This window comes from Tribolium castaneum, chromosome 2, assembly GCF_031307605.1.
Source record: "Tribolium castaneum strain GA2 chromosome 2, icTriCast1.1, whole genome shotgun sequence".
Classification (NCBI taxonomy): domain Eukaryota; kingdom Metazoa; phylum Arthropoda; class Insecta; order Coleoptera; family Tenebrionidae; genus Tribolium; species Tribolium castaneum.
In genome coordinates this window covers 14,847,179-14,862,326 of record NC_087395.1, presented here as the reverse complement: position 1 = coordinate 14,862,326, position 15,148 = coordinate 14,847,179, and the positions used below count along the sequence as shown (strand labels likewise).

Below are 15,148 nucleotides of genomic sequence, written 5' to 3'. Positions count from 1 at the left end.
TATTCAACAAGTGATGAAATCGATTTATTCACCCACTGGTGCTAAACATTTCTGTGGATTAATTAATGAACCGAAGTGGTATATAGGCCCCTTCGGCACACTCAACATTTTAAGGTAAAACACCCCGATTTTCAAGGTAGATCAAAAAGTCTAAAATTTGAAGGTAAAACACCCCGTTTTTAATTAGATAAAAAACAGAAATTCAAGTAATGAAGATGGATTAGAACGCAAGGTATTTAGCTCCAGATAGGTCTTGCCCTTGATGAGCCAAAGAATTTTAATCAATCAGGAATCAATTATTCACAAAATGTCTTGATTGAAGAGGCAATAATGCTGAATCGCCAGGAGCAAAAGCTTTATTTCAACCAAAAAAAAAAAAAAATACATCTGAATTCCTGACATAAAGTAATTAGGTAGTTAACTAATATTAATTAATATTCTTAATGCTATTAAGAGTAATAATACTGCAGTTTCCCTTTAAGCCTAGAAATTCAAATTTTTAATTGAGTATACTTATGATTTGAAATAATTACCTGTAAATCTTGAAACTGTTTTATTAAAGGCTGCATTTGTGATGGTTCTGCAGCCTGATCAAAAAACTTCATTGGACACTTACAAAAAATTTCGTAAGGGACTATCACATCTTTGGGTAATTGTAACAATCTTTGTTCTTGAATAATAACAGCGTTTAATGGTGCATGTTTAAGAAGGAAACTCGCATGGAGCTTCAGGTCTGGTTCTAGAGGTAAATCATTGACTTTCATTCTATATGTTACTCTGGCCTGACATCTGCTGTTATGGATCCCTTTACAAATGTTCACATTCTTCACATAAAAATATTTCGAGCAGATTCTTGTAAATACTTTTTTTAAGTTTTCCTGGTTGTTCTCGCAATTTTGCCCAGTGCAACACACGAAAGCTGGTAGATCAGCTAAAATAAATTTAACATAGGTATGCAGCAAGCAAATATACGATCATTAGTAACAAAAACAAAGATAAAAAAATCTAGCAAGAAATCAAATAAATTGATTAACCCAAAAACCATGTAAAAAACATTGTCAAGTGCTTACAGTTATAGAAATTGGGATATTCATTCTCAATTTCTCTCATTTGATTTATGGACACACTCGGGTCCATAGCGACTTACTGTCGCCAATATGAATGTAATTACACCTAAAAAATAGAAAATGGAAAACAAAATCAGCTCTGATGGCAAAAAATGGGCAAAAACGATAAACTTGACGTGCACGTGAGCACGTGCGCTTGACGGTTTCAACACTAAATTATTGCCAACATGAGAAATAAAATTACTACTACTAACTACTACCAACTAAATACTACTAACCGAAAATCTTTGTAAAATGATTAGCACTCGCGTTTCAATTAGAAGCAAATCCTTCCTCCACGTAGCTTGAAAGTTTTAAGTCTGCCACGTAAATTAATCATATCGAACTTTAAAGCAGAACAAGGGTAAAATAAACCCAAAGCGTTGAATTACAGTACAACAACCCTTGCTAAGCCACGCTGAATAAATACAAACTTTTTCCATCACCTCTAATAATTACGTATTTTAATATCCTGGAATTAATGGATCAATTTTGGGTCCAGCCTGATCACACATTGATCTACCGCCTCTCGTGCATCATTCTGATGTAAACGAACATTAAAGGGACATCCCCATGTCGCGCAATTAGTTGGTTTTGTTAATTAAGCAGCCCCATGCTGAATTTGAGATTATGAGCGCTTGTTACCGTAATTGTAATGAAAATGTCCGAATTATACATGAAGTACATTTAGTAAGAGTCTACACAAAGACCCTACAGGTACCTAATGGTCTTCGATAAAACACTCCGCCTAATCTATTCCCTGCGTGCTTATCGCCGTTTCTCGATCTGCGGCGCTTTCCCGGCCGAATACTCATTGCATGACCAAAGATTCATTTTCCGAATGACCCAAATCGAGCTGGAAAACCGCCAGGTCGTTGTTTTCGTGTCGAATTCGATTAAAGATTAGGCGAAAATTCCGCATTCCTTGACAGGACGATATCACCACACAATTAGGAAGGATAAGGACGACGAGCCGCCCTTTTATCGACCAGCGCCGGAAATTCTTCAGGAGTTTCATTTTCTTTGTACATTATGAATGAGAAATGACAGTTTCGCCCAGGAAAATGGCCTCGTCGTTAGGACCCTTCTGGTACTATTCGCTCGACAAAAATTGCAATTATACGTGCTCCGGAGGCAAGGCCGGGGGAAAGAACAACCGGAATTATCGAGAAAAACTGACAAAATTAAACGCTTTAACAGCAGCCAAATAATGAATATCGAAAAAATACAGACACTTCTAGCTGCACCCAGGGGGAGATAAATGTGTTCACAAGTTCAACAACGTCGGGAAATATTTTTTCGGCATTTTTACGTGGGCGCGGGATGAATGCCCACCGTATCAGCAATGAAATCGACTCAATTATTTTTGTATTTTTTACAAATGGATACACTTCTGACAAGTGCTTACGCACAGAAATCCATTCAATTGCGTTCTCAAAACCGAATTTACAGGGATTTGAGAAACAATGAACTATTACTTCTGGGCTGCCAGTTGAGACATCAGCCATATCACGACACAGCTTTATAGCGTATTTTATTACAACAACATTCCAAACCATTTATTGGACAAATGTTATTCCAGAATTGCCTTTTTAACTTAATTAGGAGCTCCATTTTCGCGAAATGAAGCAGCTTTTGAGAATCAATAAGCTTCCCTCTAAAAGCCGGTTTATTTAATAACAAATTAGCTCAGTTAAAGGACGGCTAATTGGAAATTAATTCGATAACCTGTAAAAAAACAATTTCAAAAATGGATGCATTAATCACTGAAGCACGCCCACCTATTTTGTGTCAGTCTAAAAATATCGTACGTGATTTCTAACAAGAAGTCATTAATTTCTTTGTACGGAGCTTCCAGTTTAATTAAAAGTGGAATCATTAGTAAAAACAGATGTACCAACAGCATGTTATACATCATTCTTCCGCGGTTGCTATTTCGAGCACAAAACCAGGAGAAAATTGCTGAGGCGCTTCTTTACTTTTTTACTACTTATTGATATTTAAATTTTAACTGGAATAAAATTCATAGCTTGGATATAGGCAATTTTTTAAAAATTCCAGAAACAGGTTGCTTTTTGTTTTTTCTTGCCCATCATTTGCTGAATATTGTTTTTGTTTATCTGCTGTCAAAACTGCACAGCCACCTCCAACTTTTTTTTCAAATGTAACGATATGTAGAAACGAGTACAACGCATTATTTGTTTTCTAAATATTGTCAATGCCCAAGTGAAAAAAAAAATTAAAGCAGTGTGGAATTATTGACTAAAATAAAATTTTAACTTGGATATGAGCGATTTTTGTAAAAAATCCTGAAACAGGTCGATTTTTTATTTCTTTTGCACATCATTTGGTACATGTGGTTTGTGTTTATCTGTTTTCAAAAATGCCCAGCCACCTCTAACTTTTTTTTCAAATATAATGGTATGTCAAGTGTCACCTTTGCAAGGAATACAACGCACTCTTATTTTTCTGAATATTTCCAAGGCCTGCGCGATAAAAAATGGAAACCATTATTTATAAATTAAAATTAGGCAAATCACACTAGAAATGTTGTAAAATGTTAGAAATTCATGCTACTAGCGTTATGTTATTACCCCAGAACGGTGCCCATTTTTTACAATTGTTGCATCAAATAATGTTCAACTTATAAAATTGGTTTTTATTTTTTCATCACGTAGGCTTTGGAAAAATTCAAAAAACAAATAGTGTGTTGTAATGCTCGCGGAAAGGGTTTTCATACGAGGTGTCACTTGACATACCATTACATTTGAAAAAAAAATACAGAGGTGGTTGTGCATTTTTGACAACATATAAACAAAGACCATATGCACCGAATTCGGAAGTAAAATTACCGTTGGAGGCGCCACTGAGCTAGGTCGAAAACAGTAACCATAAATGGCGGGAAAATGTTTATTCGGATATTTTGAGCGTTGTACGAATTTTGGGGCTTCACAATTATTACATTGCCTATGCGGAATGATTATTGCATCTTTGATGCAAGAAACTTATGTTGACAAATGAGAGATGACGAGGAAAACACAAATAACGAATGACTGTTTGGTTCACTTTCTTTATTGGAAAATTATTACAAAGACATTGAAAAGCCTACCTTTTGGCATAATTTACGTTTAAATGTATCAGCAGTTGTTAATCTTTATTGTAGTTTGGTAGATTTACCGCAGCATTTCATGATTTTTTCATTGGAAAATTCTAACCTAAAATTCATAGCACTTCACTAATTTATTGGTATCTTGAGCCAAACTTTGTGTTCGCTGTGATCCATTACTTATAATCTTTAATTAGACAACTGTTTGATAACACTTTGTAATCAAAATTTAAATATTTTTCACTTTTTATCCACTTTCAAGTTCCAACAATAAACACTTTTTACCACGAAAAACTACAGAACCAAAGTCAACACTAGTATTTACCACCACGTACTTTTAAAGTAATTCTTTCTATTGTAAGTAATTAACACTATACACGCAAAATTGTTGAACAATTCATTAAATGTCAGTTAAATGTGGCATTAAGAAAATTTCTTTACTGTTTTCGACATAGTTCAAAAGTCATCACCAGAGGGCGTCTAGTTAATTTTATTTCCGAATAGTAGACAAGGGAAAATAAAATAACCTGTTTCGGGAATTTTCACTAAAATCGCCTTAATCATTTTTATTTCTGTTTATTTGTTAATGAAAATGGAGAGCAACAAGCAAATAAAACAACTATCCTGTGATATTTTTCATTTCGCCCGTGTCCCGTTTTTTGCAATTTTATCCGTGTTTGCTTGGTGTCTTCCAAGCGTCACACACTTCGTCTCCCTAGAAATACAAATAGGCATTTTCCTTCATTCTGTCCTCTTTATTGAGTTACTCCTATTTGTGCAGTCCTTTCCCCCCAAAAGCGTGTCTCTGTGTTAACAGATCCGTCAAAACAAAAGGGAAATCGAGTTAATAGTTTGTGTGCCACGATAAAACCAAAAAAACCATTTGTCTTGTCGTTGTTTCCCTCAAACCGTCCGGTGAATTTCCATAAACCCTTTGCCCCAGAACAAATTTCACCTGTAAACAATTCGTTTCCTCTCCGCTTTCATAAAATCCTTGTCGAAAAAGTACGTTTCGCAAACACTCCTTACAATGCTGTGGATTTTCGTTCGAATTGAGTCAGTTGAGTGGGAAGGCAGATGTGAATAAAGGCCCTTTTATGCTTGCGCGTCGCAAGTCTCAAGGGATTAAACGTATTTTTACGCGCCGGTTTTATTATGTACGACACGCATGTTTATGGCGCCGGGGAATCCCCGATTTTGACGAATGACGTCACGACGAATCAATTTCTGGCTTTGGAACAAAGCCCGGAATGTAATTTACATGACAAAATTTATTCATGCGGACGACGCGGCCATTTTTTTATTAAAATGGAAAATTGGGGGAAAAACCGCAGCGCGACGTGCCTGAATTGGCCATCTTTCCTTTGTAAAAACGCAACAAAGGAGAAACGGCAATCGCTACGTTCGCACACCCTGGCCCCCATTGGGAGAACCCCACTTGTAATCCGTTGACGTTTCACAGAATCCTTATCGAAATAATTATCGTTTCCCGTAATTGTTGAAAAATCTTTTGAGCGACTTTATAGGTCCATTAGCTCGGTTAGAATTAATTATTCCGGCTTGTTTTATCTTGTCTTATTTCTTCGTTATCTGGAGCAGACGGCCTCAGGCTGGAAATATACGGCGACGTTTGTTTTTTAACGGCGTTTTTAGTATCCAGTTCTAGATAAAAGTTGCATTAAGTAATTTCACCCCCGAAACGGGGCGAAAATATGCAAAAGAACGCCAGACTTTAGTGTTTATTCCAAACGCGAAAGCGGCTTATTATCAAATCAATCCAATGCTATCTTCCAAGCGATGCATGTAATCACATGCAATAAAATCGATATTACGGCATCCAATTATAACCAGCATTTTTCCGGAGCACTCCTTTTCGACATGTTTTATTGCTTGTTTCCTGGTCTCTGTTATCTCTATTTGTGTAACACTAATTTTTAATTTTTTAAATGCTGGTGTCAGGAGCGATAAATCTTCACGCTTACATAACATTACTATTGGTAATCGTTGTTATTTCGTGACCCGAGATTACGGCTAATTCAAAACGGATTTAAAAACGTATTAGGAATACACAATTTACCGCGGAGAGCTCGTCTCTCCCGGATATTCTTCCCTCTTTGTAGCCGAATTCTCAAATGAACTGAGTTGATTATTTTCTGTTTTTTTAGTATGATGGGCTAATAAAAAATGAAACCTTATTATCCTCTCTGTAAACATTTTACAGAACACTTCAAAGAAAAATCGTACGGACGGGAAAATTGTATCAAAATACTCGAAATTGAAAACCAACAAAGCCGAAATTTTAATTACGGAACTTATCACTCCAATAGCAAAACTCGCCCATTAAGCTCTTGATCAGTTAAAGTCAAATTTATGCCTTGGCCTTAATTGAGCCGCATTTTGGCAACTTTGCCCATAAATAACCGCACCGCCCGATACAATTAATGGTAATACACTTAAACCGAATGATAATTTAATCGCTGTTTATTGATTTAGGTAAATTTGCGATGGTAATCGTACATTAAATATAAATCACTTGTTAACACAAATGATTTGCATTTTCAGTAGTTGCTGCGACTTTTATAGTGTTGTGGTTCAACACCGCCTTTTATTTTATTATGCATACATAAGCTGTAAAACTTTGCTCGACACTGGCTCTCATGAAACAACAAAATCTCGTTTGTGTTCCGCTACAAGCCCGGGAAAATTGCTCTCATCAAAGAAAAACATCTCAGAGATTCTTCAACACACGGTTTATTTTCGTGTGTCATGTGATACGTAAGTGCAACTTACCTACCGCAAGAAATGCGAATACAATATAAATAACCCGACGACGTGAATCAAGCTCGAATTGTAGTTATGTAACTTTATTTTGTGCTAAATTATTCCAAAGCTCAGCGGATAAATTATTCACACACGACAAAGCCCGTCTCCGATGTGTTTCACGCATTTCTAATAAAAATTCGTGATAAAATGAATAATGCATGAGTGAACAAATATCTTTATTAATATGTTTACATGAATCAATGCAAACAAAAGAACAAGATATGATAATAAATTTTAATTGAGCTACCTGGAAGCAGCATCTCGGCTTAAATGGCCAACAAACGCTCCCTCATTCACTCAAGCTCTTTGATCTTTTCACACTTTTCTCAAACGAATTTCCTCGCCCAAATGAGTTACTACGTGTTCTTTCATCACGTTTTTAAAATTAGACGCGAATTAACAATAGTGCGAAAGCTCTGAACATCTGCCCAGATAATGGTCATAAATGCACCCAAAGCTCACTTGCTCATGAACGATGATTCACAGTGCAGGCATTCAGCAAAGGGGGATCATGATCATGAGATTTTTTTGCAGAAATGCTAAAGCTCTAGTGACGGGACGTTTCCCTACTTTTAGAGGCCTCGTAGGTGCGAGGCACGTTAATTATTTCCTTGTAGGATTAGCGATTACCGCATGGAAGAATGTCTTAATTGATTGAAACGCGCTTAACATAATCAAAATGACACTGGCTGTGGAAGGCATAAAACCTTCGATTGGGCAATAAACCGAGCTGACATATGCCCTCTCATAAATAATTTATACTTTTCGTGCGGCAACGCAGCCGCCCTTGCGTTTGTTTATGCCGGGGCGCGCCTCACGGCTCCGCTCGGGGCCCCGTTCTGTCCCGGGTCTCTCGACTTACCGACTGTAAACGAAAATATCCAAAAAGAAAGCAGCAAAGATTTCTTCTTCATGTCGCGTCTACAGGTCGTCCATGTGACGTCGAAAGCGTAACAACCGCATATCAGCGGCGATCGCCCCCTGGTCACTCGGCGTGGGGTCGCAAGGTTTGGCAAAATCGTGCGATTATGGGGAATGTCTGCCACAAGTACACATGTGTCAGAGATAGAGCACACACACGCGCGCGACTGCTCGTCGTCGAGACCGTGTACAGAAATCCAGTCTGTAAACGGCTAGTGGAGTATTGACCGGCAAAGACTGTCTTGCGCCGAACTCCGCTCCCCTCCCGCGTGCAGGGGCGGCCGAAGGAGTTGCGGAGCCGCCACCAAGACGCACGCCCCAATTCGACGACGACCACCGGAAGCGGAACCGGAAAAGTCGCCAAATTGACACTTGACGCCTTTCAGGCGAAAGCTCGCCAAGCAAGCGACGCCTGATAAGAGACTGCAATGGCCGGGTGATAACAAACCCCGGGGATAAACCGCAACTAAAAAATGTCACGTTCCTACGGTAAATAAACCGGAGTAAGGCGGCGCGATTTACGAGCGGACAAATAAGATACATTGTGGGGCATTTTCAGTGGGTTTAACTCCACGTGCAATATTTTTATCAATTGTGATACACCAAACTGTGTTCATATTTAGTTATTTATTATCTATTAAAAATCTATTGGGAATAAATATGGGTATAAATAACTGGTTCAAAATTGCCGACTGTTAAATAACTATAACTCATTTCCAAATTATTCATGTTAATAGGCATTTATGATTAGGTCGGATTAAAATTAGTCCGAATTAATCATAAAATCGTCATAAAAATGCAACGTAGTTTCGATTACCGTAATTAAAATTGATAATTTTAGAGCTGCCGCGGAAAATTCTAAAAATACTTTAACGATATTGCGAAATTACTTCATTAATCTAATAATGATCATCAAATCTATAAATTACACATAACGAAACTAATTTGTATAAAGTTGTGCTTTTTGAAGGCAACTTTTATGAAAAAAAGATTGACTTATACAGATAAATTTATACAAAGCTTGCACTTTGATATACAGGGTGATTCAACCAACTCTCGTATGGTGAAAGGGACGTTCAGTAAAGCTTAAAAATGAAATTAATTTTTTTAAGAAACTTGATTTTTAATTTTCAATATATTTTTTTTGTTTTCCTTAGCAACCGTTTTTTATTTTTATTAATATCTGTTTAATGTTGTAAGATTTGTCGTTTCTGCTAAACGAATTTAAAAAAAACATCAGAAGTGCTGAAAACTTAAATTAAAAATCTCAATTCACTCAAAGAGAGATGGTCCAAGACTTTTGGATCAGCGCGTATACAATAGTCATAAAGGCTAGATGATGAGTAATACAGTTAATTTTTTCTCTTTCAGAACGCTTAAAAATCATTGTCGAATTATTCATTATATTATATTAAATCAATCCTAAACTATTTTATTTCAAATATTTTAACAAGTAAGGGATAAAGGAAAGCAACTAAACTAAGAGCGTTGCCATTTTTTTGAAGGTTGTACTCTAGAAGACAAAGCAATTTTTGAAAATTCTTAATAATCGAATTCGTACCGGAATTTGTAGATCTAGACACAGATAAAATCACGTGATACACTACATTTTATCATAATACATAAAGCAAATAAAACTGAAACAACTGATAACACAATAACACTATATATAATACAATACAATAACAATAACACAACAACAACTTAATAACACAATAATATTTCTATAAAATTAAAAAAATATTTTAAAAAATGCCATATTTATTATTATTATATTATCAATTTGTTTTACTCTTTAATAGTGAAATTAGTAACAATGATGCAATTATAAAACAAGGGCGTATCTAGGGTGGGGCACGATGGGGCAATTGCTGCACCTTTTAACTTTAAAAATATTTAATAGAGAAAAAAAAAAAAGAAAAAACTTCTAAAAGCTATTTGTTTTTCAGCATTTTGAAAGAAATTTTGTAAAGATCTTCGTGTGAGAAGTCATAATCACATGGGATTGAAAATTAATTGAATTAGAGCAGGCTGTGCCTGCGAAATTTTAGCCGCACGTCAAAATTTTGGAGACCAGAATTAAAAAATAATTTTTAAAAAATTAATTCTTGGTTGAATTAGGATTATTATAGTGAAATATTCAGTTGGTGAATGCTTAGAAGAATTTCGGGAGAAATATCTTAATTTAATGTTTAATTAATACTCGTTTTATTGTGTTTTGCAAAATTTAATAAAAACAAAGCAGAAAGAACTGTGGTACAAAAAAAGAGTAGGTTGTGGTAATTCTTCCAAAAGGACTCAAGGAAATATAATGTGGCTAAAGTTACACTTCACTTTCAAAAGCTTGCTCTAATTCAGCACATTATTAACTACTCAGTTAATGTGGGTTAATGTCGTTAGTAAGATGTTAAATTTTGAAAATTGTCCCACCTTTTGTTTTGAGCTGGATACGCTCCTGTTATAAAAAGTTATCTAACTGTGTATTACATTTATTATTTAATCGGAGAGATAAAAATCGTTCTCTTGCAATAATAGCTATAGCAACTGTCGCCATTAATACTTATTAGTTATTCTTCAACAAGTGAATATTAATATTAATGTTCTGTGACAGTTATAATATTAGAATGTGCATGGATCATTCCGTAATTAAAAAAAACTTCAAGCACTACCACTACAGAATGTTTATATTCTAAAAGAGGTGTAGAAAAAGTCTATTTTATGGATGGACCTCCTATAACGAAAAGAATCTACCTTTAACCGTGTTTTCTAAAATTCCAAAATATAAGTTGACAAGTCCAGTATTTCAAACTTTGACTCTTCGTAGCTCGACAACTGAACAGGATAATATTACTGACTGTTATACTTACAGTCTTTTCAGAATTTTTTTAAGGACAAAACGTAAAAAGGCAAATAAAACAATAAAATGTCGGATGTTTTTTTTTATTAGAACTTTTCTTCTAAAACAATTTGACTAATAAATATTATACGATGTTGTCTCTTAAAGTTGTTCTTAAATTATGCATTAAAATTAAAAAATACTGGTAAACAAATACTTATTTTTTGTTCCTTCTGGACTGGAGAACTGATGAACGGCTTTAATTAATTATTCTCGTAAAAGTGTAAAAATTGATAACATTATCAAGCATTTTGAGCAAACAAACTAATTCATTGAGTAAATCGATCAATCTTACGCAATAATTGACTTTATTCACACCATTTACGACGCCATCGTAAAACAAACAAAATAAATAGTACACTCTTCTTCAAGCCGATAAAATCTCAGACACATTGCATTAACTTTACCACGACGTCTTCAACTCATATAATTAAATAGGGCAAAACCCCACGCATCCACCCACCATAATTAACGCAATAACAATAACAGCTGCCACCAAGACATCATCGCGATTTCGTCCCCCACTAAACTTTCCCAATTAAATCAAGACGTCGTAAATAAATTTATTACTATCTCAAATCAAAATTATCAATTAAGGTCGCTGTTTACGATCGACGGCGATTTTTCCACTAATACGGCCCTGGCCGGGGCTGTGCTTTCATCTCGTTTTAACAGGGGGTGTCCTTTTTTAGCTTTATTGTACCTTTAACTGCATGGGTCTTTTGGTGATGCATGACAGCATCCCATTTCCGCCATAAAAGCAACACCTGTCCGATATGAGCTCGGAGCTTTGCGGGAAAAATCCCTCGATGGATATTTGCAATTCTCCAAATACCACAATCAATCAGTTTATATTATCAAGTTAATTTGGTAAAAAAATATTAAAATCGTCCGTTTTGTGGCAGATTGAACGTCTTGAAAGACACGGTTGTGATTTTGCTACCTGCTGATGCATGTACACCTGCCCAATAACACCTTTTGCTCATCCCCAGGCAACAAAAGGCTCCAGCTAAAATTTTAACAAGCCACTTGAGATTAGGTTTCCAGCGATGACAATCAAAATAATGAAGGCGTTCCGAAAAACACTTTTTTATTTCCTATCGGCCTATAAATATCAATCCACTGGGTCAGTTTACACATTAAATATGGTTTATGGCCGCTTCCAGGTAGAAAAATAATCAAGGGCCCAAATTTGGAGCAGAGACTTGGCGTAATTACAAGTCTGGCTTACAACGAGGCTTGAAAAATGATAAAGCGTGTGGGTCATTTATTAGAAAGGTAGCTCTAGTCGACTAGACTCGCTTGCAACAGATGGCACCCGAACCAATAATTTGGAGAAATAGTTAACGTAAAAAATGTACCAACCAAAAAAGGTGAATTCAGAGGAAGTGACCCAAATGTGTGGCAGGTCACGAGGTAAAATCTAAAGCAGGTGGTTCCGAAGGCACTGAGAAAAGTAGTTGAGGAAAAATTACGGCCGCGTATTCTCTTTCACAGGCGGTTTTGCTCTCGTTTCAGTAAGCATTTTCCGGTTTTTCGTTCATTAGAAAGATTGAGGTGGAGATGCACACTCTCGGAGGCAAGGGACTCGCTTCTTGTTTTTTATTTTAAGTAAAGTGTTGAAAAATAATCACAATTTTTTGTGGTTAATAAATGGAGTCCGGATTTTAAGAAGTTAAAAAGCTTTATTTAAGTGTCAAAAAAGATTAGAGGAAAAGTAAAAACATTTTTTTTATTGCAATAAATTCCACTACAAACACGAACTACTTATTGCACAAAAGTAGCTATAAAGAAGTTAATTAACTATTGAACCTAAATTTGCTGTTGTAAAATTAGTTGCTTTTCTGTAAAAATTCATCTCAACTTAGAAAATGAACAGGCACCTTTGCATTATCAATATTTTAAAAAGTTAAATGGAACACCCCATTTTTTGTTTTTGTCTCTGAAAGATTAGTAAATTGCCTAGATAAAAACATAGCTCATATTTCAAATGCCCAAGTTAATAACTAAAAAGTTTTAAAGACTTATGACCTAGTTTGGTACATTTTTGAGTATCGTAAGAGAATCTTGCCAAACAATTGAGTTTTTGCTGAAAAACTTGCGAAATGATAGTTTGAACGCGAACAAAGTCAAAAAGCGATCCAAATGTCAAAGAAAACTTGGAATTATCTTAGAAAACAGCGAAATTCCAGTTGGATGGCCGACATTTACAAAATAATCAAACAGCAATTTTTTGCTTAGTTGTAATCGCCTCGTGATTGGTCTGTTTTACAGTTGGGAGTGCAATGTCCCTTCCATATCCAATGACGAACGCTTCAGTCGTCTTGCAATTTTTCGTGCACAAGATAAGCAAATGGGAGGTGATTTTAATATCTTTATTGATCAAATTATATCAGGCAAAAATAAAACACATGTTTTAAAGATGGTCTTTCTCACAGAACGGGATTTCGTCTTAGGTGCGAATAAAATGATCGAAATAATGCGTTTTTTTTGACGAAAACACACTTTTTTTAATTCGTCACACAAAAACTAATAATCCTGTAAAAGTAGTATTTTTACACAACGAATTAAAATCTACACTGTCGGTTTGTAAAAATTAATAATTACAATTATAATAATTAAATTAAATTAATTTTTAAAATCATAATTGGAGATCACTGCAATTTCGACACTTCCGCGTAAATTATTTTTTTATTTCAAAATCAAGGCTAATTAAAAAATTTAAAAGGAACTTTAACGGTGAGCAAGTAAAAACACATAAAACTAAAAAATATTGGGTCTGAAATTTTGAAGAACTAAGCGACAGAAAAACTGAGAAACTGAAAAAACATTTAAATTGGGGTTTAAGAGGTAAACACTAATAAATTGAAACATTAGATTCTGAATAAAAAAACAGTACACTAAGAAATTTTAATAAAACAAATTGATTTCGAGTTTTAAGAAAAGCCCTTTGAAATTGCCTGTTATAAAAGTTTCACAAAATCCGGTCTCTATTAATAAAATGTAGATACTAATTAGTTAAGGAACTTGTTAATTCACATTTTAACGCCTTTTGTTATTAAAAATTCAAATTGACTGCAACGTAAAAAGAAACAGCTAAGATTACAACTTCTTGCGTCTATAAATAAATTCAGAACATTGTTATCAAAAAATCCAGTTGTAAAAAAACAATTATACTCGTTTTTTACGAACACATATTTATTTTTAATAAACACAGCAAACAGCCAAAAAAATATTAATATTAATATTAAAATATTATCTAATAATAATATAATAAATAAATCAGAGTAGATACAAAACACTCGTACAAAAAGGATTAGTTAATAGTTAAATAATTGACTACTCATTAATTATAAACTCATTTGTTAAGTTGCTAATATGAGCACACCTGTTATAACTACAATTTTAATTAACATCTACGAATTTTTTTTAAGAATATACAATATTTTACTGCTAGTTTCCTGTTAATAAGTCTGGATAGATATTAGTTTATTCTGATTTAAATTTTAATTCGGTTCCGGTAAATCGATCCTAAATCTTTTTTAATAAAATAAAAATACTTACGTTCTTTCAATAAATAATATTGTAGCTTTTTGTTTCTTAGAAAAAAAAATATTGTGTTTATTAACTTCATACGTCAATTTTTTTAAAGAATATACAATATTTTACTGCTAGTTTCCTGTTAATAAGTCTGGATAGACATTAGTTTATTCTGATTTAAATTTTAATTCGGTTCCGGTAAATCGATCCTAAATCTTTTTTAATAAAATAATAATACTTACTTTCTTTCAATAAATAATATTGTAGCTTTTTGTTTCTTAGAAAAAAAAATATTGTGTTTATTAACTTCATACGTCAATTTTTTTTAAGAATATACAATATTTTCCTGCTAGTTTCCTGTTCATAAGTCTATATAAATATATCACATTACATTTAAATGTGAAAATATTACTAGTATGACTCGTCCTCGTTAATAAACTTCCTGCGTCTATAAATAAATTCAGAATATTGTTATCAAAAAATCCAGTTGTAAAAAAACAATTATTTTGACATTATTTTACCTTTTTTACGAACACATTTATTTTTAATAAATACAGCAAACAGCTAAAAAATATATTAATACAAATTATCTAATAATAATATAATAAATAAATCAGAGTAGATACAAAATACTTGTACAAAAAAGATTAATTAATAGTTAAATAATTGACTACTTATTAATTATAAACCCACTTGCTAAGTTGCTAATATGAATACACACGTTATTAAGTACAATTTTAATTAACATCTAATAGA

At 34.1% G+C, this 15,148-nt stretch overlaps 1 protein-coding gene and 1 non-coding gene across 2 annotated transcripts in view; both read right to left on the bottom strand.

The window, feature by feature from the left end:
* Positions 1-8,192, bottom strand: part of dtn (detonator) — a 78,517-nt gene extending 70,325 nt beyond the window's left edge. The window contains exon 1 of the mRNA XM_008199116.3: positions 7,898-8,192. Within this exon, the coding sequence (XP_008197338.1) occupies positions 7,898-7,949 (52 nt within the window). The 5' untranslated portion in view covers positions 7,950-8,192. The remainder of the gene's footprint in view (positions 1-7,897) is intronic.
* Positions 341-1,292, bottom strand: LOC103314116 (uncharacterized). Its single transcript, XR_010332914.1, has 3 exons — positions 1,071-1,292; positions 534-931; positions 341-483 (listed from the first exon to the last, which is right to left on the bottom strand). It is a non-coding gene; the product is annotated as an uncharacterized LOC103314116 (transcript).
* Positions 8,193-15,148: the final 6,956 nt, after the last annotated feature.